This window comes from Lissotriton vulgaris, chromosome 9, assembly GCF_964263255.1.
Source record: "Lissotriton vulgaris chromosome 9, aLisVul1.2, whole genome shotgun sequence".
NCBI classification, from domain to species: Eukaryota; Metazoa; Chordata; class Amphibia; order Caudata; family Salamandridae; genus Lissotriton; species Lissotriton vulgaris.
The window spans coordinates 1,046,669,180-1,046,697,095 of record NC_141697.1 but is presented as its reverse complement, the minus strand read 5'-3'; the positions used below and the strand labels follow the sequence as shown (position 1 = coordinate 1,046,697,095).

The 27,916-nt window shown below is 47.7% G+C and overlaps 1 protein-coding gene across 1 annotated transcript in view; it reads left to right on the top strand.

Moving 5' to 3' along the window:
- MKRN2OS (MKRN2 opposite strand) overlaps window positions 1-27,916 on the top strand; it is a 107,601-nt gene that overhangs the window by 34,895 nt on the left and 44,790 nt on the right. The window contains exon 2 of the mRNA XM_086938965.1: window positions 7,954-8,003. Coding sequence (XP_086795091.1) covers window positions 7,954-8,003 — 50 coding nt within the window. The remainder of the gene's footprint in view (window positions 1-7,953; window positions 8,004-27,916) is intronic.

Here is a 27,916-nt window from a genome sequence, read left to right as displayed (position 1 = left end):
ACATGTAAGTTTTTAAAATATAAACACAGTGACACTGTGTAGAACCATTTCAGATGCCTACATTAAAACAAGCATTTGCAATGCAATGGTCTCGGCATCATTAAAGGTAGAGCTATTGGCATTGCTCATGACATTTCTTTTTTTTTTCCTTAAATCATAAATAAATGGCATTGTCATTTACATTGCCAATACACAGCACTCTGCACTCAACAGCACACACCACTCTGCACCTGCACTCACTGCTCTGCACTCACTACTCTGCACTCACTACTCTGCACTCACTACTCTGCACTCACTATTCTGCACTCACTATTCTGCACACTCACTCTGCACTCACTACTCTGCACTCACTACTCTGCACTCACTATTCTGCATTCTGCACACCCACTCTGCACTCACTACTCTGCACTCTGCACTCACTACTCTGCACTTTGCACTCACTACTCTGCACTTTGCACTCACTACTCTGCACTCTGCACTCACTACTCTGCACTCACTACTCTGCACTCACTACTCACTACTCTGCACTCACTACTCACTACTCTGCACTCACTACTCTGCACTCACTACTCTGCACTCACTACTCACTACTCTGCACTCACTACGCACTACTCTGCACTCACTACTCACTACTCTGCACTCACTACTCTGCACTCACTACTCACTACGCTGCACTCACTACTCACTACTCTGCACTCCCTACTCTGCACTCCCTACTCTGCACTCACTACTCTGCTCTCACTACTCTGCACTCACTACTCTGCACTCACTACTCTGCACTCACTACTCCGCACTCCCTACTCTGCACTCACTACTCTGCTCTCACTACTCTGCTCTCACTACTCTGCACTCACTACTCTGCACTCACTACTCTGCACTCACTACTCACTACTCTGCACTCACTACTCTGCACTCACTACTCACTACTATGCACTCACTACTCTGCACTCACTACTCTGCACTCACTACTCTGCACTCACTACTCTGCACTCACTACTCTGTACTCACTACTCACTACTCTGCACTCACTACTCTGCACTCACTACTCTGCACTCACTACTCACTACCCTGCACTCACTACTCTGCACTCACTACTCACTACTCTGCACTCACTGCTCACTACTCTGCACTCACTACTCCCTACTCTGCACTCACTACTCTGCACTCACTACTCTGCACTCACTACTCTGCACTCACTACTCTGCACTCACTACTCTGCACTCACTACTCACTACTCTGCACTCACTACTCTGCACTCACTACTCTGCACTCACTACTCTGCACTCACTACTCACTACTATGCACTCACTACTCACTACTCTGCACTCACTACTCACTACTCTGCACTCCCTACTCTGCACTCCCTACTCTGCACTCCCTACTCTGCACTCACTACTCTGCTCTCACTACTCTGCACTCACTACTCTGCACTCACTACTCTGCACTCACTACTCTGCACTCACTACTCACTACTCTGCACTCACTACTCTGCACTCACTACTCTGCACTCACTACTCTGCACTCACTACTCTGCACTCACTACTCACTACTCTGCACTCACTACTCTGCACTCACTACTCTGCACTCACTACTCACTATGCACTCACTACTCACTACTCTGCACTCACTACTCACTACTCTGCACTCACTACTCTGCACTCACTACTCTGCACTCACTACTCACTACTCTGCACTCACTACTCTGCACTCACTACTCACTACTCTGCACTCACTACTCACTACTCTGCACTCACTACTCACTACTCACTACTCTGCACTCACTACTCTGCACTCACTACTCACTACTCTGCACTCACTACTCACTACTCTGCACTCACTACTCACTACTCTGCACTCACTACTCTGCACTCCCTACTCTGCACTCCCTACTCTGCCCTCCCTACTCTGCACTCACTACTCTGCCCTCCCTACTCTGCACTCACTACTCACTACTCTGCACTCACTACTCTGCACTCACTACTCTGCACTCACTACTCTGCACTCACTACTCTGCACTAACTACTCACTACTCTGCACTCACTACTCTGCACTCACTACTCTGCACTCACTACTCACTACTCTGCACTCACTACTCTGCACTCACTACTCTGCACTCACTACTCTGCACTCACTACTCTGCACTCACTACTCACTACTCTGCACTCAGTTCTCACTACTCTGCACTCACTACTCTGCACTCACTACTCTGCACTCACTACTCTGCACTCACTACTCACTACTCTGCACTCACTACTCTGCACTCACTACTCCCTACTCTGCACTCTGCACTCACTACTCTGCACTCTGCACTCACTACTCTGCACTCACTACTCTGCACTCACTACTCTGCACTCACTACTCTGCACTCACTACTCACTACTCTGCACTCACTACTCTGCACTCACTACTCCCTACTCTGCACTCTGCACTCACTACTCTGCACTCACTACTCACTACTCTGCACTCACTATTCACTACTCTGCACTCACTACTCTGCACTCACTACTCACTACTCTGCACTCACTACTCACTACTCTGCACTCACTACTCACTACTCTGAACTCACTACTCACTACTCTGCACTCACTACTCACTACTCTGCACTCACTACTCTGCACTCACTACTCTGCACTCACTACTCACTACTCTGCACTCTGCACTCACTACTCTGCACTCACTACTCACTACTCTGCACTCACTACTCACTACTCACTACTCACTACTCTGCACTCCCTACTCTGCACTCACTACTCTGCACTCACTACTCACTACTCTGCACTCACTACTCTGCACTCACTACTCACTACTCTGAACTCACGACTCTCTACTCTGCACTCACTACTCACTACTCTGCACTCACTACTCTGCACTCACTACTCTGCACTCACTACTCACTACTCTGCACTCACTACTCTGCACTCACTACTCACTACTCTGCACTCACTACTCACCACTCTGCACTCACTACTCTGCACTCACTACTCACTACTCTGCACTCACTACTCACTACTCTGCACTCACTACTCTGCACTCACTACTCTGCACTCACTACTCTGCACTCACTACTCTGCACTCACTACTCACTACTCTGCACTCAGTTCTCACTACTCTGCACTCACTACTCTGCACTCACTACTCTGCACTCACTACTCTGCACTCACTACTCACTACTCTGCACTCACTACTCACTACTCTGCACTCACTACTCACTACTCTGCACTCACTACTCACTACTCTGCACTCACTACTCTGCACTCACTACTCACTACTCTGCACTCACTACTCTGCACTCACTACTCACTACTCTGCACTCACTACTCTGCACTCACTACTCTGCACTCACTACTCTGCACTCACTACTCACTACTCTGCACTCACTACTCACTACTCTGCACTCACTACTCTGCACTCACTACTCTGTACTCACTACTCACTACTCTGCACTCACTACTCACTACTCTGCACTCACTACTCTGCACTCACTACTCTGCACTCACTACTCACTACTCTGCACTCACTACTCTGCACTCACTACTCTGCACTCACTACTCTGCACTCACTACTCACTACTCTGCACTCACTACTCACTACTCTGCACTCACTACTCTGCACTCACTACTCACTACTCACTACTCTGCACTCACTACTCACTACTCTGCACTCCCTACTCTGCACTCCCTACTCTGCACTCACTACTCTGCACTCACTACTCACTACTCTGCACTCACTACTCACTACTCTGCACTCACTACTCTGCACTCACTACTCTGTACTCACTACTCACTACTCTGCACTCACTACTCACTACTCTGCACTCACTACTCTGCACTCACTACTCTGCACTCACTACTCACTACTCTGCACTCACTACTCTGCACTCACTACTCTGCACTCACTACTCTGCACTCACTACTCACTACTCTGCACTCACTACTCTGCACTCACTACTCACTACTCACTACTCTGCACTCACTACTCTGCACTCACTACTCACTACTCTGCACTCCCTACTCTGCACTCCCTACTCTGCACTCCCTACTCTGCACTCACTACTCACTACTCTGCACTCACTACTCACTACTCTGCACTCACTACTCTGCACTCACTACTCTGCACTCCCTACTCTGCACTCACTACTCACTACTCTGCACTCACTACTCTGCACTCACTACTCTGCACTCACTACTCACTACTCTGCACTCACTACTCACTACTCTGCACTCACTACTCACTACTCTGCACTCACTACTCTGCACTCACTACTCACTACTCTGCACTCACTACTCTGCACTCACTACTCACTACTCTGCACTCACTACTCTGCACTCACTACTCACTACTCTGCACTCACTACTCTGCACTCACTACTCTGCACTCACTACTCTGCACTCACTACTCTGCACTCTGCACTCACTACTCTGCACTCTGCACTCACTACTCTGCACTCACTACTCTGCACTCACTACTCTGCACTCACTACTCACTACTCTGCACTCACTACTCACTACTCTGCACTCACTACTCTGCACTCACTACTCTGCACTCACTACTCTGCACTCACTACTAACTACTCTGCACTCACTACTCACTACTCTGCACTCACTACTCTGCACTCACTACTCTGCACTCACTACTCACTACTCTGCACTCACTACTCTGCACTCACTACTCTGCACTCACTACTCACTACTCTGCACTCACTACTCACTACTCTGCACTCACTACTCACTACTCTGCACTCACTACTCTGCACTCCCTACTCTGCACTCACTACTCACTACTCTGCACTCACTACTCACTACTCTGCACTCACTACTCTCTACTCAGCACTCACTACTCTGCACTCACTACTCACTACTCTGCACTCCCTACTCTGCACTCCCTACTCTGCACTCACTACTCACTACTCTGCACTCACTACTCACTACTCTGCACTCACTACTCACTACTCTGCACTCACTACTCTGCACTCCCTACTCTGCACTCCCTACTCTGCACTCACTACTCACTACTCTGCACTCACTACTCTGCACTCACTACTCTGCACTCACTACTCACTACTCTGCACTCACTACTCACTACTCTGCACTCACTACTCTGCACTCACTACTCTGCACTCACTACTCACTACTCTGCACTCACTACTCTGCACTCACTACTCTGCACTCACTACTCACTACTCTGCACTCACTACTCTGCACTCACTACTCACTACTCTGCACTCACTACTCACTACTCTGCACTCACTACTCACTACTCTGCACTCACTACTCTGCACTCACTACTCTGCACTCACTACTCTGCACTCACTAATCTGCACTCACTACTCTGCACTCACTACTCACTACTCACTACTCTGCACTCACTACTCTGCACTCACTACTCTGCACTCACTACGCACTACTCTGCACTCACTACTCTGCACTCACTACTCTGCACTCACTACTCTGCACTCTGCACTCACTACTCTGCACTCACTACTCACTACTCTGCACTCACTACTCTGCACTCACTACTCACTACTCTGCACTCACTACTCACTACTCTGCACTCACTACTCTGCATTCTCCCTTCCGTAGTGTAAATGCCCTTCACGGCCGGATGCAGTATGTAGGTACTCTCATATATTTCTTGGCACCTACGATGTAAGACTGTGTGTTGTGTCTAGGAGGACATATATAGCACAGTTTTGTTTCACTCATTGCACTAGCACTGTGCTTTTATCCTCTCTTCTCCGTTTGATTAAACACATAAGCCAGCATGTAAACATTTGTATTAATGCTTCGCACTGACTGCATCCACAGGTAAACACTTGCTTTTCATTTTTTGGCTTTCATGCACATGTTATTTTTCAGGGTTTTTTCGGTACGTTATTATTTCACACATCTGATTTAAGCTTTTCGATTTTTAGTGCCCATCACAGCTTTAGCATTCATGTTTAACTTATTTTTATTCATTATTTTTACTTCCTTGAAGCATGGCACTGTATGAGCAAGTGCGTGCATGGGCGCTGGTGTGTGTCTGTGTGAATGCACGACAGCAGCTGCCCACAGCGAGCGCGATCGCGTGCGCGTGCGCGTTTCAAATCGCTTTCAAGGCGATGCGCGCGGCCACTCTGCACTCACTACTCTGCACTCACTACTCACTACTCTGCACTCACTACTCACTACTCTGCACTCACTACTCTGCACTCACTACTCTGCACTCACTACTCTGCACTCACTACTCTGCACTCACTACTCTGCACTCACTACTCACTACTCTGCACTCACTACTCTGCACTCACTACTCTGCACTCTGCACTCACTACTCTGCACTCACTACTCTGCACTCACTACTCACTACTCTGCACTCACTACTCTGCACTCACTACTCTGCACTCACTACTCTGCACTCACTACTCTGCACTCACTACTCTGTACTCACTACTCACTACTCTGCACTCACTACTCACTACTCTGCACTCACTACTCTGCACTCACTACTCTGCACTCACTACTCACTACTCTGCACTCACTACTCTGCACTCACTACTCTGCACTCACTACTCACTACTCTGCACTCACTACTCACTACTCTGCACTCACTACTCTGCACTCACTACTCACTACTCTGCACTCACTACTCTGCACTCACTACTCACTACTCTGCACTCCCTACTCTGCACTCACTACTCACTACTCTGCACTCACTACTCACTACTCTGCACTCACTACTCTGCACTCACTACTCACTACTCTGCACTCCCTACTCTGCACTCCCTACTCTGCACTCACTACTCACTACTCTGCACTCACTACTCACTACTCTGCACTCACTACTCTGCACTCACTACTCACTACTCTGCACTCACTACTCTGCACTCACTACTCTGCACTCACTACTCTGCACTCACTACTCACTACTCTGCACTCACTACTCTGCACTCACTACTCACTACTCTGCTCTCACTACTCACTACTCTGCACTCACTACTCTGCACTCACTACTCTGCACTCACTACTCACTACTCTGCACTCACTACTCACTACTCTGCACTCACTAATCTGCACTCACTAATCTGCACTCACTACTCTGCACTCACTACTCACTACTCACTACTCTGCACTCACTACTCTGCACTCACTACTCTGCACTCACTACTCTGCACTCACTACTCACTACTCTGCACTCACTACTCTGCACTCACTACTCCGCACTCACTACTCACTACTCTGCACTCACTACTCTGCACTCACTACTCACTACTCTGCACTCACTACTCACTACTCTGCACTCACTACTCTGCATTCTCCCTTCCGTAGTGTAAATGCCCTTCACGGCCGGATGCAGTATGTAGGTACTCTCATATATTTCTTGGCACCTACGATGTAAGACTGTGTGTTGTGTCTAGGAGGACATATATAGCACAGTTTTGTTTCACTCATTGCACTAGCACTGTGCTTTTATCCTCTCTTCTCCGTTTGATTAAACACATAAGCCAGCATGTAAACATTTGTATTAATGCTTCGCACGGACTGCATCCACAGGTAAACACTTGCTTTTCATTTTTTGGCTTTCATGCACATGTTATTTTTCAGGGTTTTTTCGGTACGTTATTATTTCACACATCTGATTTAAGCTTTTTGATTTTTAGTGCCCATCACAGCTTTAGCATTCATGTTTAACTTATTTTTATTCATTATTTTTACTTCCTTGAAGCATGGCACTGTATGAGCAAGTGCGTGCATGGGCGCTGGTGTGTGTCTGTGTGAATGCACGACAGCAGCTGCCCACAGCGAGCGCGATCGCGTGCGCGTTTCAAATCGCCTCCAAGGCGATGCGCGCGGCCAGGAGTGTCTCCTGGGAAGCACACTCGCTAACAATAAGTTCTCGGCGACAACGCGCTTCCGCACGTTTAGCCGAGACCTAAAAAGGGGTGCATTGAATCTAATTTCAGTTTTTGTCTTTCAGGGGATATGATGGGATGTCAGATCTTCATGTTGGAATTACTAATTCTAAAGGTATGTGTTGTTTTGTTTTTTGGCCAGGAAATTTAATGTGAATGTTAAGTGCAGTGTCATCTTTAGGTACTTTTGTTTAGCCAGGAATTCCCATATGTAGACAGATGCAAGACAGTAAGGCTTGAACCAAAGCTTGGTAAAGTCTGAGTTATGATTTTTTAAATGTTTTATGACATTATTTTTATCGTATTTTTAAAACTGGGTATGGAGGAATGAGGATGGCATGGTAGTGTTCAGTACAATGTGTTGCATTGACATGCACAGGGGCTTTGTGTGTAAGCATATACCACAATATATGATGCAGCTTCATATGACCTTTTTTCACCACAACATGTGAACAAATATAAACCAGCAATAAACCGCAGAGTGATGATATTTAAAACAGAGTTAGGACTTCTATTTATATCTGATTGTAATTATATCTATACCTAATATAATGATAGGGACCTTGCGAAGTGTGCCCACACGGTACCTTGATGATTGGCAGTGAGGTCTAGGCCTATATTTGACAATTCATGTAAATGTATGCAGGATTTTCTGACTAATGTTGACAGAGCTAATGAATACTTTTCATAACCAAGTACATATTTCTGTTTACCTTATTCTGCACTACCATTCAAAATTTAAAATATTAATAATACAAAGAAAAGGTTTTACCAAAGTCATGCACTGCTACCTTTACTAGATGATTGAAGGAGGAAAAGGTGAATATTTTGTTACCTTCCCCGAATATCGATATCCGGGTCACAATTTTAAGTACAGTAGGAGGAAAACTGTTTTCTTTGCCCGAGCATTGATTTTGTATAGATCTCCACCTACTAAATGCAGCCCTGCTGCAGATTCAAAGCAAGTGAGTCACCAGAGACAATCGTCTGTCTCATAAGAGCATGTTTACAACGTCTACCATAGACTGCCTTTGAGGAAATGGGGTGTATTATTTGGTCTGGCTGTGCGATCTCACCGTGCAATACACTTACCAGCCCATTTAGGACCCTTAAGTTTCGTCTGTCAAAACCATAGCTCAATACTGGGTTGCTGTGGCACTGAGCAGCTCGGCTTACACAAAGGAATAAGTAAGTGTGAAGCATTTAAACAGCACCAAAACAATTAAAGAAGTAATTGACGCAACACTCGAGAAATATGACACCAATTTATAAAAATAGATCATATTTGTATAAGCGTTTAGATATTAGAAGAGTAAGATCCACTTGAGGGTTCTGGAGATATATATTTTACGAGAAATAATAAATCAAGCAATTTTACTCATCCACAAACAAGCCTTGGCAAAATCAGCTAATTAGACCCTTAGAAACTTTTTCAATGTAAACTTTGGTAAGTGTCACTGTGTTCGGTAAGAAGTACTTGGGTGATCAGCTCTGGCAGATAGCTAGCCGCGGGGACCAGCAAGGTCCTCAGGATCAGTGACCTTCACAGAAGAAGCTGTCCTTCAGCAGCTCCAGGCGCTTTATCCATGTTGCAATGGAATCCTATGGAGTGGTCCTAATGCAAGGGATAAAGGATGCTGAAGATGCTCCAAGGATGCAATTGATGAGATGCTGTCGATGGGGGTCTTCCTGTAGGCATTCCTCGCTCCAAGAAGATGGAGAGGGGGTCCTGGTTGCAGGGTCGACATCCCACTAGGTCCTCTCTGATCTTGCTGAAGTCCAGTCGCCACTGGACTACCAGATGCCCAGTGTTGCGGTCACAGGCCAATCCTTCCTGGGTCAATAACTCACCTTCTGAGGGTCACAGCAATTATCTGACAGCACTTCCAGGTTCAGTGAACTCAGGTACAACTTTGTGCATTGGGTCTTGGTTCTTGGTGCTGCACAGCAGCTGTGGTAGCGACTTGAAGGCTTTGGGCTACCAACTTGTCCCAGCAGGCTTCTTCAATTGTTGTGTCCCTGTGCTGCCAACAGGATGCCAAGCGGCTGGCCCTTGAAGTCTCTTGGTTTGACTGGGCTCTGGAGACAGCCTCTGCTTGAGCAGTATACAGCAGGCACAGTTCCTCTCTTTGCTAGCCACCAGATGCAGCAAGTTCAGTCTTCGTCAGTGCAGCCTCTTTTTGCTGGACCCTTTTTTTTTGTCGTGTTTTATATAGCGCGAACTAGACCCGAGGGTTTAGAGCCCTTTATATGAGCACTAGTTACATTACAGATGGACACACTCATTTTTGTTCGACACAGGGAGATTAAGTGATTTGCCCAGAATCACAGAATGTTGAGCGTCCCTGCCAAGACTCGAAGCCGGTTCACCAGCCCCGAGGTCGACCACCCAAGCCGTAAGGCCAGATTCTCTCCCCTTGGAGCAGCAGGTCAGCCCTTCTTTGGTCCTTCTTCCAATTCAGTCAAGATCTGAGGTCAGGGTGCCAGGGGTGCTCCCTTTATGATCCGAAAGTTCCCTCAGAGCAGGATGGGCTACCAGGTTCCCTCCCACCGGGTGACCACTTCCTGTGGAGTGCAGCATTCAGCTATCCCAGGATGCATCATTCTGCCCACTCCCAAGATGGCGAGACCCCTCTTTCAGTGTTCTGACCTCCCTTGCTCACCCCCAGGGTGTGGTTACCTCAAGACTACACACTCCTTCAGAAACTGGTTTGGCAACTGCTTTCCACTCGCTGCTCTCCTTGCCAGCCTGCCTACCTCAACAATGGGGCAGCACTCCCCCTGGCGTTCTACATTTGCCCTTCAAAGGCGGCTTCACCTTTTCAATCCTGCATTTTGGGGCTAACATCTATGTGGCTTTCTACAGCAGGGAGGTGACACCTCCCTGGCCAGCAATCCCTCACTGTTCTCCTTTCTGAGAGATGTTGGCACACCTCTCTAGGAAGGCAGAAAGCTGTCTCAGGGAACAGGCTCCATGTGTGGGCAGGAAGGCCCAGGAGGTTCAAAGCTAACAACAGAGCAACTTTGCTAAAGCTGCACACTGCAACAAGTTGCATTAATTTGGACTTGAGATACTAGTCAGGCTTAATGTAACAAGTTGTTTGATACCTTCAAGTGCCCATTTAGTCACACCGTTCAAGAGTTAGCACAGCTAGGGGGGTCAGCGTGTAACCCTGTACTCGCCAACTAAGCGACAAAGTCTTTCCACAGTAAAAACAGCTGTGTTTGCGTGTTTTACTGTCAGGGCATGTAAAGTACATGGCCTGCCTGTCTCATATGTTGTAAATTGCCTTTAGGACGTGGTAGGCCTACCAGAGTGGTGACTTACACACATGTTCAGGGGAAGCAGTGGCTTTACCAATATTTCAATGGCAAAGTCCGGCTATGGTGGAATTGTTTTACTTGTGGAACCTCCATGGTGGCACAACCAGTGCTGCAAGCCCTGGGGTACCCCTCTAACTTACATACCCTGGGAACCAGGATACCACCTTCTGTGGACACACAGTTAAGTTAGCCATATCCAATTGGATACATCCAATTTAAAATACACTTTCGGATCAGGGCACTGGTGAGCTGAAAAAACAGCAGCTTAGGTAAAAAAAACTTGGGGTGATCATACACTTCATATTTCAATTAAGCTTTATTAGATTTTTTAATTACAAAATCATAAAAGCATACATTTAAAAAATCAGTGTTAAAAAAGATCTGTACATTTAAAATCTGGCAATATAAAGGAAATACTATAATACAATTCATACAGGGCCAATAGTTATCAGGGAATCACACCACCGATTCAATTTGTGTGACCAATGTCAAGAATAGAAAAAGTAGGACATATGTATGTACATGGTCGATTTGGGATATTTACAGTTTCTTTATGCACTATGTACAATCTTTCAGAAATCTTTCTAATATAGAAAAAATTCAATGGCCATATACATTATATAGTATTCCGAAACCTAATGACCAGTTTTAACAAGCATTGGAAATGCAATAGGGCTCGCATTAGGAAAGTTTGAGCTATTGGTCTTATAAATGATTTTTTTTAAATTTATGTGTTATTTTTTAAAATAGATAAAGTAATAGCTTTGTCAATTAGAATGCCAATAGTTATAACTTTCGCAAACACGTATAGCATTTGTAATGCAACATGTTGTGTATTTACGTGACTTAGATGTATTGATATTACAAATAACAATGGCAATGCCAATAGCTTAAACTTTGTAAATAAATTTTGTGAAGATTATGTTCAGTGTTTTTTATTGTGACAAATCCAAGAACAGAAGTGAAATATTAACATTTTTTTGTGATTTGTAATAAAGCATGAAAGCTTGAAACATTGAAAGAACATATTTGAACCAGTGATGCTGTGGTTGCGCTGAGTGATGCTGTAGTTGCGCTGAGTGATGCTGTAGTTGCGCTGAGTGATGCTGTGGTTGCACAGAGTGATGCTGTGGTTGCGCAGAGTGATGCTGTGGTTGCGCAGAGTGATGCTGTGGTTGCGCTGAGTGGTGTGTGCATCGGTGGAGGTTAGTGGGTGCATTGATGGAGCTGTGTGGTGGGTGCATTGGTGGAGCTTAGTTGGAGCATCGGTGGAGCTGTGTGGTGGGTGTATCGGTGGAGCTGGGTGGTGGGTGCATCTGTGGAGCTGTGTGGTGGGTGCATCGGTGGAGCTGTGTGGTGGGTGCTTCAGTGGAGCTGTGTGGCGGGTGCATCTGTGGAGCTGTGTGGTGGGTACATCTGTGGAGCTGTGTGGTGTGGGTGCATCTGTGGAGCTGTGTGGTGGGTGCCTTGGTGGAGCTGTGTGGTGGGTGCCTTGGTGAAGCTGTGTGGTGGGTGCCTCGGTGGAGCTGTGTGGTGGGTGCATCGGTGGAGCTGTGTGGTGGGTGCATCGGTGGAGCTGTGTGGTGGGTGCATCGGTGGAGCTCTGTGGTGGGTGCCTAGGTGGAGCTGTGTGGTGGGTGCATCGGTGGAGCTGTGTGGTGGGTGCATCGGTGGAGCTGTGTGGTGGGTGCATCGGTGGAGCTATGTAGGTGGAGCTGTGTGGTGGGTGCATCAGTGGAGCTTAGTGGATGCATTGATGGAGCTGTGTGGTGGGTGCATTGGTGGAGCTTAGTTGGACCATCGGTGGAGCTGTGTGGTGGGTGTATCGGTGGAGCTGTGTGGTGGGTGCCTCGGCGGAGCTGTGTGGTGGGTGCCTCGGTGGAGCTGGGTGGTGGGTGCATCTGTGGAGCTGTGTGGTGGGTGCTTCGGTGGAGCTGTGTGGTGGGTGCTTCGGTGTAGCTGTGTCGGTGGAGCTGTGTGGTGGGTGCATCGGTGGAGCTGGGTGGTGGGTGCATCGGTGGAGCTGTGTGGTGGGTGCCTTGGTGGAGCTGTGTGGTGGGTGCATCGGTGGAGCTTTGTGGTGGGTGCATTGGTGGAGCTGTGTCGGTGGAGCTGTGTGGTGGGTGCATCGGTGGAACTGGGTGGAACTGGGTGGTGGGTGCATCATTGTAGCTGTGTCGGTGGAGCTGTGTGGTGGCTGCCTTGGTGGAGCTGTGTGGTGGGTGCAAAAGTGGAGCTGTGTGGTGGGTGCATCAGTAGAGCTGTGTGGTGGGTGCATCAGTGGAGCTGTGTGGTGGGTGCATCGGTGGAGCTGTGTGGTGGGTGCATCGGATGAGCTGTGTGGTGGGAGCATCGGTGGAGCTGTGTGGTGGGTGCATCGGTGGAACTGGGTGGAACTGGGTGGTGGGTGCATCGTTGTAGCTGTGTCGGTGGAGCTGTGTGGTGGCTGCCTCGGTGGAGCTGTGTGGTGGGTGCAAAAGTGGAGCTGTGTGGTGGGTGCATCAGTAGAGCTGTGTGGTGAGTGCATCAGTGGAGCTGAGTGGTGGGTGCATCGGTGGAGCTGTGTGGTGGGTGCATCGGATGAGCTGTGTGGTAGGTGCATCGGTGGAGCTGTGTGGTGGGTGCATCGGTGGAGCTGTGTAGGTGGAGCTGTGTGGTGGGTGCATCGGTGGAGCTGTGTGGTGGGTGCATCGGTGGAGCTGTGTCGGTGGAGCTGTGTGGTGGGTGCATCAGTGGAGCTGGGTGGTGGGTGCATCGTTGGAACTGTGTCGGTGGAGGTGGGTGTATCGGTGGAGGGTGCATCGGTGGAGCTGTGTAGGTGGAGCTGTGTGGTGGGTGCATCAGTGGAGCTTAGTGGGTGCATTGATGGAGCTGTTTGGTGGGTGCATTTGGTGGAGCTTAGTTGGAGCATCGGTGGAGCTGTGTGGTGGGTGTATCGGTGGAGCTGTGTGGTGGGTGCCTTGGTGGAGCTGTGTGGTGGGTGCATCGGTGGAGCTGTGTGGTGGGTGCATCGGTGGAGCTGTGTAGGTGGAGCTGTGTGGTGGGTGCATCAGTGGAGCTTAGTGGGTGCATTGATGGAGCTGCGTGGTGGGTGCATTTGGTGGAGCTTAGTTGGAGCATCGGTGGAGCTGTGTGGTGGGTGTATCGGTGGAGCTGTGTGGTGGGTGCCTCGGCGGTGGTGGGTGCCTCGGTGGAGCTGGGTGGTGGGTGCATCTGTGGTGGTGGGTGCATCTGTGGAGCTGTGTGGTGCGTTTTAAGGCCAACTACAGTATGGATGGCGTGTGATTCCTACACCTTGTAATAATACTCATTGTTTTATGTAACAACTCCTGTATACTGATTTACACACATATCATTCACTTTCTTTGTATAATGTGTGCGTGATCGAAAGTGTCCTAACACCATACACTGGTAGAAGTAGCGCTAAAAAAACAAATGAAAAGCATGAGATTACAGAGATGAGGGGCACTGTTGAAGGATAGAAGTGAGTTAATCCGTGGACAAGGAGGTCATAGGCGGTGCCAGCACTAAAGCCAGCCTGCGTGTCAAGCAGTTTTCGCAGTAATACCGAGTGCAAAGGCTATTTCAACTTGATTTTTCAGAGTGAATGATTTTGTTATGGCAATTGATCGAAGCACCATTCCTCAAACGTGCAGAGACATGGACAGCAGCAGCTTGTTCATTTTTTAAGCACATCTCAAATATTCCATACTTGGCCATTCTGTGAAGTCAAATTAAAGGTTTCAAGTGAGGACGGAGCGCTGAATTGGTGTTAAAACTGGCGAGAAGAACATTGTTTGCAGGCAGGTTAGCCATAAGAGAATTACTTATGCCTCAGAATGCATACATAAGGTGATCTGAACTGATGAAAGTTGTAGAGTAAACATTTTTATGTCAGGGCGGTATTACAAAGAGGGAGTACACCATTTCAGAGAAGCACAGGTCACACGGCGGTACGAGAGTGGAAGTACATTTAAAAGGATGAACTTAAAGGAGACCACATAATTTAGAGGCAGGAAAAAAATACAGTGGAACAAGTTTCAAGAACTACAATCGTAGCAGGCAATGATTTGAAGGAGCACGGTTCGAAGAGCATACAGTGAAAAGGGGCAAAATGCTAGGACTGTAAAAGGAAAAAAAACACAATTGAGAGCACAAATTCAGGTGTGGTGCTTATCCAGAAGTAATGCCAAAGCAGCGGACGATAATAGTAATTAAGGGACGATGAGGAAATTCAGAAGTGCATCAGTCACATGACAACAGACTGAGCCCAGCAGTGGAACTGAAATCTGTACAAAACGGGACAGCAAGGGCAAAGTAGTAGTAATTCTGAGGTGCAGAGACTTGGAGTAAAGGATGAGCACAGATCAGGCGTGGAGTACAGCCAGTGCGACGGTAAGGTATGTGAATAGTAATTCATGAACATAGGTGAGTTCTGCAGTACATAATCAGGTGGACAATTCAACAAAGGGCTGTTAAGAAGCAGCAATTCACAAAGTGAATTAGGTTTCAAGTTCCAGGTCAGATGTGCCATCCTCTTTATTCATTGCATTAACTAGCGTGCTACAATTCATTTTCATGTAAACATGCTGGCTGGTACAAAGCCATGTATGGAGTACAAATAGAGGAATCTACACTACAGCACAGAAAACAAAAAATATCTGCTGCTAAACTGAACAGCAATTCTAACGGTTAAACGATGCTCTACCTCTTCACCCAATGCAATTTAAGGCTGTGAATAAATACAATTGTAAAATGTAAAAATCTTAAATATTAATTTAATGTTAATCATCTTTTATCTCCAAGTTAAATAATGTTGCCTGATGCGTATCCGGACTAGGGCTTGGTACGCCCGCCGCCATCGAAGGGTTTTGGTATACAGACTTAGCTGGGCTACGTGCATGTTGAGCACAAGAGACTAGGAATTAAAGCAATACTGAGCAGTAGAACAAAATGCAAGGGCAAGAAGCAGCAGGAGAAACCATAACTGGGGTAGCCAACGTAAGAAAAACGAGAGGGTGAAAGATGGGACGACAGGTTTAGAGGCAGCGACTACAGCAGAGCATCAAAGGGCTGGGCGAGAAGGGAGGGGGGAATGCGAGGAGATAAGGACCCAGAAGGGGGAGGAGGGAAATGCGAGCAAGTTAAACAAGTTATAAAAGGAGACTAAACTGAAAGTACGGCCGGCAGGCCGTGAATAATTAGGGGGTGACAAATGCGCTGGGAGGGCTGCCTTTGATGTGGTAATGCGAGGCAGGCAGGCAGGCGGCTGGTGGCATTGTGCACGCGCTTCATGCACTGCAAGGAATCGCCAGTGGTGGTTAAACACTGGATAAGCCCCTATAGAGCTTGCCAGCTGTGCGCATGCGCACAGCAGGCGAGCCCTAAAAAGGAGGATACTGCCTTGATAACATATTCATTTTCTAGCTGTTTTAACTTGAGGAATGCCACTCTACAAGTACGTAGCCCCCAGGCCTTTAATATGGGTTTCAGAAATCTCTCCCTCGGTATCAAGTAAAACTTGCAAAACAATACACAGTGAATATTTGATTGGTATGAAGTGTCATCGCATGGACATATTACCCTTTCCCTTGACCAATCATTACGTTCTGGGAAAGTTATCAGTCTATCGAAGGTGTCAGTGCGGAAACGGGTCATCAGCATACGAGCATAACAACTAGGCTCTAATAACAAGTACGGTTGAACCCCTTCACTGATAGTAGTTATCTGGTTCTTTGCAACTGTAAATTTGGCCTTTTCCAGGAGCCACCTCTTATTATCTAAATACTCAAAGACCATCTTTTTCAATGAGTTTCTAGACAGAGCTTCCATGCTTGCAGGATTTACGAAAAATTCAGGGTGCCCAAGCTCATTTAGCATTTGTTTTACATAGTTGAAAGATTTTATGTTGGCCGCTCCGTCTAGCTTAAGGCAGTCTGTGATGACATCTCTATTTAGGCTTGCCTCAGATGTTACCCATACTTTATGCCACAATAGTAAAGGGGAGGTTTTAATGATATCAGAGATGTATGGTAAACCCACTTCACTATGAGAGATATAAGTAGCTATGGATTTGGGGGCTGCTAATAGACAGCGAATAAAATGATTCTCGCAGAGTTGGATCTTTTCTGCTTGTTCAATCCCCCAGATACCTGCTTCATAAGTACCGGTGGGTATGCATTTTGATGTATAAATTTGTAGAAGTTCTCCAACCGGTCTTCCACCCAATTCTTCAGCAAAATTTGTCAGCGCTCCTGTGGCCCTGGAGAAGGCTAAGTTCCTTGCAGTCACAGCTGTCTGCCAAGTGCCCTTTCTATCGAAATGGATTCCTAGATAGGAGAATCTGTCAGTACTCTCGATCTTATTCCCATCCAGGAAAATTGGACACAATGTCCTCTTTGTCCCGATTCCACAGGACATGGAATAGGTTTTGGGTGCGTTAACTTTTAGCCCTCTGCCTCTCATGTAATCGGTGAATTTAGCTACTGACCTTTGGAGGCCGACCCTGGTCCGAGACATTATTGCGGCGTCATCCACATACAAGAGTACTGATACCGGGGTTCCCCTTACACTTGGGTAATCATACTGAAATTCGCTGAGATGTTGGCCAATAGAATTAATATACAGGGTGAAAAGAAGGGGTGCTAAGATGCACCCCTGTCTCACGCCCCTCCGTATCTCAAACTTCTCTGAGCACTCACCCTTCCTGCCATATCGTACCCTGGCACCTGCCCCCCTATACAATTCTTTGATAAATAAAAGAATTTGTCTATCTATACCAATGTCGCTAAGTATCGACCATAATTTCTCGTGGTCCACACAATCGAAAGCAGAGCTTAGGTCCTCAAAAGTAACAAAGAGGTTTCCCTTCTTAGCCTGCGTGTATTTGGCTATTACTAGTGCTAAGTTAGGGCCCTGTTCTATTGTTCCTTTGCCCGCCCGGAACCCATATTGTAGGTTAGAGATGACATCATTTTCCTCCACCCACTCCTGAATCCTGTTTAAAATTATCTGTCCCGCTACCTTCATCAATGCATCTAGTACCAATATCGGACAGTAGCAGGTAGGGTCGTTCCTATCCCCTTTTTTAAAGATCGGGATCACAATTGCGTCTGGCCAAGTTGGAATAAATCCAGAGCTATTTGAACAATTAAGCACATTGGGTAGCAAAGGTGCCCATAGGTCGATCTCAAATTTATAAACATCTATCAGGATACAGTGCGGGCCGGGTGCTTTTCCTGCGGGGCTTTCCTTAATTGCCCTTATAACCTCCTCAATCTGGGGATACACAAATCCTGTCCTTATTCAAAGGGCAGAGAACAGGTTTTTAAGATCATTACTTTCTGTTCCCCAGTCTACCCCCACCTTTACTATCCACTCAGAATTGGGGGTTGGGTATGTCTCAGATGTCATAAAATCAGCCCCTGTCATCTCCTGGTTAAAAACCTGACTAAACGAAGAGATTTCTTTAAATCACAAAATTTTGAAAGATTGTCTTAATATGGATGGAGTACTTAAGATCCCATGGATGATGTATGTGAAAAATATGCTAGCCCAGGTGGGACGCATCAACCTTTTTAATTCCCCCGAGAGTATACGGAAGGAGGATGTTAAAACAATCAAGGAATCACTGACAAACCTTTTTATAACAGAGCGAGAGGAAACTGAACTAAAGAAAATGACAGTGAGAAGGAATTTTACGCTTAAAACTGTCCCAGGTCCAGAACCTTACCTGGTATTTGTAAATAATCCATTTCACCGCTTTCTTTTAATTAGATTTCGTTTGAACTTAATACATTTTTTATTGGGCACATATTACAGATGGGACACTCCTGATAATAACAAACCTTGTGATTGTGATAACTTTTCATCCCAGGACACTCTACACTTTATTATGTTCTGTGATCACTATGACAAAATCAGAAGAAAATATCCTGTTCCCATCCTTAGAGAGGCTCGCTTCTTACAAGTCAGGCCTGCACTCTTATTCCTGCAACTTTTGCACAATGCACACATCACTTTTCACGTTGCTAACTTTTTAGTAGCAGGAGTACGCATTAATAAGAAGCGTAGCAAAGGCAATAATGGATTAATTATAAACTAAATTTCTTAAGTGTAACCTTAATAGACTATAGATATATCGATGTTTTAAAATGTTTTAACTGTATCTTTTTAACCTTTCTGATTGTATACATTAATTGTTGATGCACATGTCACTTTACAAACCATCACCTTGATGATATGACTTATGATTTATCATGTACATATATTATGTAAATATTTCTTGTGATTGTTTTACTTTTTGTGTGTAATCTTTGAAATGTATCCTGTGTCTTTTTATGATTTTTTAAAAATCGAATAAAAGTGATTGACTGACTGTGAGAAGTTGGCCTGATATGTAGTGTTTCCAATTCTGGAACCACTGGGTATCAGTCCAAACAAACCCCAAAGATGTCAGGTTGTAAGTCAACCTTGTAGACAAGCTATCCTAATGGTAGCATGGACTAAGCAGCCTTAAAGGCTTAACTTAAGAGGTCGTGTTAAGCGAGCTGTTTTACCACATACAATCCTGTAATCAAATGAAAGGACACCACACAAGTATATATTGTAAAAATATATGTATTTATTTCTAAATTACTCCCCAGTACTCTTTATGAGGAAAGGGGCACAAGCGTTAAATCAAAAGCACTGTTAAACATATAAAGTTGCACAATTATGGATGAGGGCGGGTGGCCACTCAAACCATATACTAAAAAAGTGGTATAAGTAACACTTCTTGAGCAGTGGTTAGGCCTAGGGCCTAGAGATTCGCTGGGAGCAGTCAGGACTAGCAAAGTTGAAGTCGGGAGTAGCCCACAGGAGACGGGTGCAGCACGGAAAGTGCGGCTCGCACCAATGCAATGTCAATGGTGCGTAAAAGTCAGTTAAAGTGAATTAAAAGATACTTCCGCTGAACCTAGGAACACAAAACTTTAGACACAGACCCTAGAGGTGTGTACCAGTGTAAGGACACCGGCGTTGCAAAGTTACCTCACCCACAGGCCGTGGGTGCACAGGGTCGAAGTGGCGTCGGGTTCTGTCACGCAGGCTCTTGGTGCTTGGAGCTGTTGCAGCTGCAGGCGATGTGAAGCAGAAGTGTCCGGTGGATCCAAGGGTGGATCTGAAGTGGTGAAGACCTGAAAGCAGAGGGGACAATGTTCAAAGTCACTGACCAGTGACCACCGTGGAACCAGATTGGAACCAGGCAAAGTCGGGTGCAAACAGGTGATCAGGGGTTGCTTCTCTCTGCAGCCACGTGGACACGAAGAGGTCAAGGACGTCCAGGAGTCGATCACGAGCTGTCCCTCGAAGGCTCTAGCTGATGGCGGTGTCGGCAACTCGATTGAAGCAAACAAGCCTTGGCTAATGCAAGCCACGGGGAAAGTGAAAAAGGCTTATTACTCGGACCAGCAAGGTCAGAGCGGGTACTCCTTTCTACAGGAGCGAGGGCAGGTCTGGAGCAACCAGACCCACAGTGTAAATTGTAGGTTTCGTCGCCAAGATGGCCGCTGACCACGTGACAAGCGGCCGGGATGGCGAGTCGAGTGGCAAAAAGCAAAAGGGCCCCACGCAGATCGTGGAGATGCTGGAGGGCTGGTCTTTGGTGCAAATGCTGCTCGGTTGTGGGGCTTCTCAAACCCCAAAGCACAGAGTCGAGGGTGCCTCGGGTGCTGCGCAGTCAGCGTCTCGGGGGTCTTTCAAGATGGCCGCTCCCACGTCTCTCGGTGCCTCCACGGGTCCCTTCTTTGCAGGGACTGTGGATCGGGCTGAGGGAAGTCTGGGAAGCTGGGTCTTGTCAGGCTCTGCACTCGGACTCCGGCGGGAGGCGGCGGCAAAGCAGACGTCGAGGTGCTGGGTGATGCCTGTGTTCACAGGGTGGCCCCTCCTAGGCCACAAGGGAGATGCTCTTCAGTCTTCTGTCATCAGAATGTCGAAGTCCAGTCGTCTTCTTAGTTTAAAGTTGATTTCAGGATGATCTGAGTTGCATTGGCACTGCTCCCCCTCTTATTCCAATCTGAGGGGTGGATCTCCTGCTAGGTCCCTCCCCTATGGGTGGGACCAGGAAGGGGGGTGGTTACACCCCCTTTCCTTTGTCCAGGTCTCACTGGAGCTGGGGCTGGGCTGCCCCAGAACCGGTTTGACCGGATTATGCAAGGGGAAGCCTTGTGCTCCCCAGGCACTGTCTGGTTTCATTCAAACCTCCCTGCTACAATCCACTATCTCCTGTCTGGGGTGGTGTCACACCTCCCTGTGACAGGAAATCCTTTGTCCAGGCCTCCTCTGCTGAGTTTCGGTCAGCAGCAGGAGGTCAGACATGTGTCTGTGGCAGAAGCATCCATTTTGTGGATCTGAGGCTCTTTTAAAAATCAACCGCGTTTTAGCAAAAGTAACATGTCGTCCCCTCTAGAGGGGTGGAATGCTACCCCCGTCGCCAGGACTGGCGAGGGGGTAGTATTCCAAATCGTATGACACCTTACACGACATGTTTTGATAAAGCCAAACCAAAGTTGACATATAACCGCGAGGATTATAATGCACTTAATAGTATATGGTTTGGCATTATCCCGGAACAGCTAAGGGAATTGGTCCCGACAGCTGCAGACAGGCTCAGCTCATGCTAGAGCACCATCTCACATTAAACCACGCACTCTGCCTTCAGGATTGTTAAGGCCTGCCATAGGAGTGGCTCACAGGTTTATATGTGTCCAGATAGGTTTAGATATAGGCATACTATATCTAAGCAAGGGGTGATTACACCCCCTTGCCCCAGCTGAGTGATCAGCCAGTTGTGTCAATTTTAGATAGCCAGCCAGGGGTGGCAAAAGATATGCTGCAGCCCCTGGTAGGCCTTGGATGCACCTATGCCCTGGGCACCTATAGTGCTCTGTACAGGGGCTGATAAGGTGACCCAAGCCAATCTAGTTATGCACCTAGGGTACATGGAATCCATTTTACAGAGAGAGCAGATAGCCTGGGGCCCTGATTAGCAGGGAACCAGGCCAACTAAGTCGAAAACCAGCTAAACACAAGGCAAAAAATCTGGGGTAACCATAGTCAGGTAGCCACCTTCCTACATAACCCCCCCCCCCCCAAACGAAAGGAGATAAGGCTATCCTTGGCCAGGTAAGCCTTTATTGCCTGAGTGGCCATATAAGGAAGTACCTGCACTAGCATGGGTACCCCCTGTCTCATGGTCCACTAAGCAGTCCCTCACCCTAGGGGTATTAGAGGGTCTCCACCATAGGGAATCACTACCTTGGGTGTGTTTATGCAAAGTTAAAGGCTGGTTTGGATATGGAGCATTGAAGTGAGGCTCCACTATTTTTGGGCTCAACTTCCTCCAATTATCTTCCACCATGTGTGCCTTTCTTTCTTCAACTGAGTTGCACTGAGCTCTCAGGGTCAACCTCTGGCTACCTAAAGCTGGAGGCTGGGTCCCTCTGTTTGGCTTGCTGGAGGGACAGTTCAGGTTTGGGCCCTTTGGGTCCCAGGTTTGGCTGTGCCCAACAGAATCCATCTGTGGGAGGTCCCTAACTGTTTTTAAGGGGGCTCCCTCAGGAGTTTTTAAAGTTTTCACCTTACTAGGCCTACTAGTTTTGGTGCCCCTAATCTGTTGATGGGGGTGCTTTATTTGACAGGGGGCCCTCTGGGTCTCACTGTCCTTCTTGTCCTCTGCAGCCCTGGGCTGACTAAGGCAAGGTAGAGAGGGGCAGGTTACCTGCTCCAGACTGGATCCCACCTGAGAAGGGTCCACTGCCATCAGAGGCTCTGTCAGGCCAGGCCTAACAACCTCTGGGGCAGTTCCTTCATCAGGGGTAAGATCAGTTCCCTGAGGAGGCTGATCCTGTCCTACTGTCTGGTGAGGGGGAGATTTCTCTTCCTCCTCCATGCTCTCAGTTTGGGTGGAGTGATCCATCATTTCAGGCTTCACAACACACATATCTGTTTGAGTTTGGGCTGTGGCCATCACAGCCCCACCAACCTTTTCAGGAGGAGACTCAGTTTGGGTTTCTGCTGTTATCATAACAGCTTTGCTATTCTGTTTTGGAAGAGCTTCTGGTAAAGATGGGGCAGAGAGTTGCTCAGCCCTACCAACCCTTTCAGGAGGGACATCTTGAATTGGGGCTATAGCCAGTACAGCCCCACTAACCTTTCCATTGGAGTTTACCATTCTAGAATGGATTTCCTGTTCAACCTCAGCCCAGGCTGAGATTTCCAAATCATTACCCAGTAGACAGTCTACAGGCAAGTTTGGTGACACTGCCACTCTCTTTGGGCCAATGACACCTCCCCAGCTGAGACTTACTACTGCCATGGGATGATTTGTTTGGATGCCATCAATGTTTGTTACCTGGTATCTGGCACCAGGTAAAAGTTGCTTAGAGGGGACTATACAGTCAGCCACCATGGTGATGCTAGCCCCTGTGTCTCTGAAAGCTTCAACTTTCAAACCATTGATGATGGGTTCTTGTCTATATTTGCTCAAGGTATTTGGGCAAACAGAGAAGTTGGCAAACCCCATGCCAGTCTCATAAACAAGATCATTTGGGGATGGGGACCTGGATAGGCCAGGGTCCCCTTGGGCTCCAAACGTGAACCCACCCAGATTCCTGGGTGTGCTCCCACTTCCTGGGGGATTACTGCTGACAGTAACAGGAGGTGTTGGAGCTGGCTTTGGAGGTATGTTTTCTTTATTGCCATTCTTGGGACAACAGCTGTCTGTTTTGTAATGCCCAACCTGTTTACAGGCATGACAATAAGGCTTTTTCTCAGTTGATGAAGTGTCTTGGGACCCACCCCCCTTCTTGGAGTTTTGGGGCCCTGGGGAAGTGTTTTCTTTACTTTTATCCCCACCCTTATCTTGAGGCTTGGTAGACTCCTTCTTCTGGTTATTGTCCTGATTCTTAGGCCTAATCCTGGTTCTGACCCACTTATCTGCCCTCTTTCCCAATTCTTGGGGAGAGGTCAAATCTGAGTCCACCAGGTGCTGGTGTAAGAGCTGGTTCTGACAATTACTTAGGATCTGCTCCCTCATAATCAAATTATACAATCCTGTGAAGTCATGTACTTTGCTGCCATTTAGCCAACCCTCCAGAGCCTTAGTTGCACAATCAACAAAATCAGTCCAGTCCTGAGTCTGTGTCTTCTGGGTATCTCTGAACTTTAACCTGTACTGTTCAGTGGTTAAGCCAAACCCATCTATTAGGACACTCTTCAGGACTTTGTAATTGCTGGCATCCTCATGTCTGACAGTGAGGAGCCTATCTCTCCCTTTCTCTGAAAAGGAGTACCATAAGATTGCTGCCCACTGTTCCTCAGGAACCTGCTGTACCATGCAGGCTCTCTCCAGAGCAGTCATCCATTTGTGGATGTCATCCCCTTCCTGATAGGGGGGCACAATCTTTGTCAGGTTTCTACTATCATAGGACCTGGGTTTTTCTTTAGGAACTTTGCTGCCACCAGTGGCATCTAAGCCACACAATTTTCTTTCTCTTGCTAAAGCAAGTTTAGCTTGAGCCAAGGCTACCTCTTCCCTTTCTATTTGGAGTTGGACAGCCCTCATCCTGGCCCTATGCTCTTTCCTCTGGGAGGGAGTCATCCCTCTCTGAGATTCTCTTAAGGCACTAGAAAGGTGAGAGTCCCTTGATAGAGATCTCTCCCTTCTGTTACCTGGGAGAATTTGGTTATGAGATCTGGGGAGGTGCTGGCCCTCTCCATTCCCATGTAGGTCTAGGTTGGCCTGGTTAAGCCTGGCAACCTGTACCTGGTTTCCCCTCTGATCCTGATCTTCAGGCTCTTCTAAGTCTGAGTCTTCCTCTTCCTCCTCTACTTCCTCTTCAGGAAGATCCTCATTCTCAGGGGAGAGTATCCCTTCACTGGATTCTAAGGGAGCCTGGCTCACCTTATCTAGGTCATCCTTTTCTAGGAGAGCTATTAGGGAAGGAATGGTAGGGCCTCTGCCCTTTTTAGCCCCCTGGCTGTGCACAAGGCACTCAGGTCTTTGTGGCTAAGGTTGTCATATCTGGATGTTGTCCCTATAGGATCAACTTCTACAGGAGCAGAGCCTGAGGCTCTATCTGTATCAGACATGACTGCTAGTGAGGTGTAAGTGATGCACTTACCTACACTAAGTGTTTTCCTACTGTACCTTGCTAGTGAGTTGTAGTCAGGGTGTGCTAATCCCTTTAATCTACAACTACTAAGTTCAGTAGAACTTAATATGCTAAGCTTTTGATTTATATGTACCTAGAGGTACTTGATGTGATCTTTCAATTTGATAAAGATTGCAATGGTAAAACAAACAGCAAGCTCAAATCCGCACCGCTGCACACCAATGTGAGAAGTTGGCCTGATATGTAGTGTTTCCAATTCTGGAACCACTGGGTATCAGTCCAAACAAACCCCAAAGATGTCAGGTTGTAAGTCAACCTTGTAGACAAGCTATCCTAATGGTAGCATGGACTAAGCAGCCTTAAAGGCTTAACTTAAGAGGTCGTGTTAAGCGAGCTGTTTTACCACATACAATCCTGTAATCAAATGAAAGGACACCACACAAGTATATATTGTAAAAATATATGTATTTATTTCTAAATTACTCCCCAGTACTCTTTATGAGGAAAGGGGCACAAGCGTTAAATCAAAAGCACTGTTAAACATATAAAGTTGCACAATTATGGATGAGGGCGGGTGGCCACTCAAACCATATACTAAAAAAGTGGTATAAGTAACACTTCTTGAGCAGTGGTTAGGCCTAGGGCCTAGAGATTCGCTGGGAGCAGTCAGGACTAGCAAAGTTGAAGTCGGGAGTAGCCCACAGGAGACGGGTGCAGCACGGAAAGTGCGGCTCGCACCAATGCAATGTCAATGGTGCGTAAAAGTCAGTTAAAGTGAATTAAAAGATACTTCCGCTGAACCTAGGAACACAAAACTTTAGACACAGACCCTAGAGGTGTGTACCAGTGTAAGGACACCGGCGTTGCAAAGTTACCTCACCCACAGGCCGTGGGTGCACAGGGTCGAAGTGGCGTCGGGTTCTGTCACGCAGGCTCTTGGTGCTTGGAGCTGTTGCAGCTGCAGGCGATGTGAAGCAGAAGTGTCCGGTGGATCCAAGGGTGGATCTGAAGTGGTGAAGACCTGAAAGCAGAGGGGACAATGTTCAAAGTCACTGACCAGTGACCACCGTGGAACCAGATTGGAACCAGGCAAAGTCGGGTGCAAACAGGTGATCAGGGGTTGCTTCTCTCTGCAGCCACGTAGACACGAAGAGGTCAAGGACGTCCAGGAGTCGATCACGAGCTGTCCCTCGAAGGCTCTAGCTGATGGCGGTGTCGGCAACTCGATTGAAGCAAACAAGCCTTGGCTAATGCAAGCCACGGGGAAAGTGAAAAAGGCTTATTACTCGGACCAGCAAGGTCAGAGCGGGTACTCCTTTCTACAGGAGCGAGGGCAGGTCTGGAGCAACCAGACCCACAGTGTAAATCGTAGGTTTCGTCGCCAAGATGGCCGCTGACCACGTGACAAGCGGCCGGGATGGCGAGTCGAGTGGCAAAAAGCAAAAGGGCCCCACGCAGATCGTGGAGATGCTGGAGGGCTGGTCTTTGGTGCAAATGCTGCTCGGTTGTGGGGCTTCTCAAACCCCAAAGCACAGAGTCGAGGGTGCCTCGGGTGCTGCGCAGTCAGCGTCTCGGGGGTCTTTCAAGATGGCCGCTCCCACGTCTCTCGGTGCCTCCACGGGTCCCTTCTTTGCAGGGACTGTGGATCGGGCTGAGGGAAGTCTGGGAAGCTGGGTCTTGTCAGGCTCTGCACTCGGACTCCGGCGGGAGGCGGCGGCAAAGCAGACGTCGAGGTGCTGGGTGATGCCTGTGTTCACAGGGTGGCCCCTCCTAGGCCACAAGGGAGATGCTCTTCAGTCTTCTGTCATCAGAATGTCGAAGTCCAGTCGTCTTCTTAGTTTAAAGTTGATTTCAGGATGATCTGAGTTGCATTGGCACTGCTCCCCCTCTTATTCCAATCTGAGGGGTGGATCTCCTGCTAGGTCCCTCCCCTATGGGTGGGACCAGGAAGGGGGTGGTTACACCCCCTTTCCTTTGTCCAGGTCTCACTGGAGCTGGGGCTGGGCTGCCCCAGAACCGGTTTGACCGGATTATGCAAGGGGAAGCCTTGTGCTCCCCAGGCACTGTCTGGTTTCATTCAAACCTCCCTGCTACAATCCACTATCTCCTGTCTGGGGTGGTGTCACACCTCCCTGTGACAGGAAATCCTTTGTCCAGGCCTCCTCTGCTGAGTTTCGGTCAGCAGCAGGAGGTCAGACATGTGTCTGTGGCAGAAGCATCCATTTTGTGGATCTGAGGCTCTTTTAAAAATCAACCGCGTTTTAGCAAAAGTAACATGTCGTCCCCTCTAGAGGGGTGGAATGCTACCCCCGTCGCCAGGACTGGCGAGGGGGTAGTATTCCAAATCGTATGACACCTTACACGACATGTTTTGATAAAGCCAAACCAAAGTTGACATATAACCGCGAGGATTATAATGCACTTAATAGTATATGGTTTGGCATTATCCCGGAACAGCTAAGGGAATTGGTCCCGACAGCTGCAGACAGGCTCAGCTCATGCTAGAGCACCATCTCACATTAAACCACGCACTCTGCCTTCAGGATTGTTA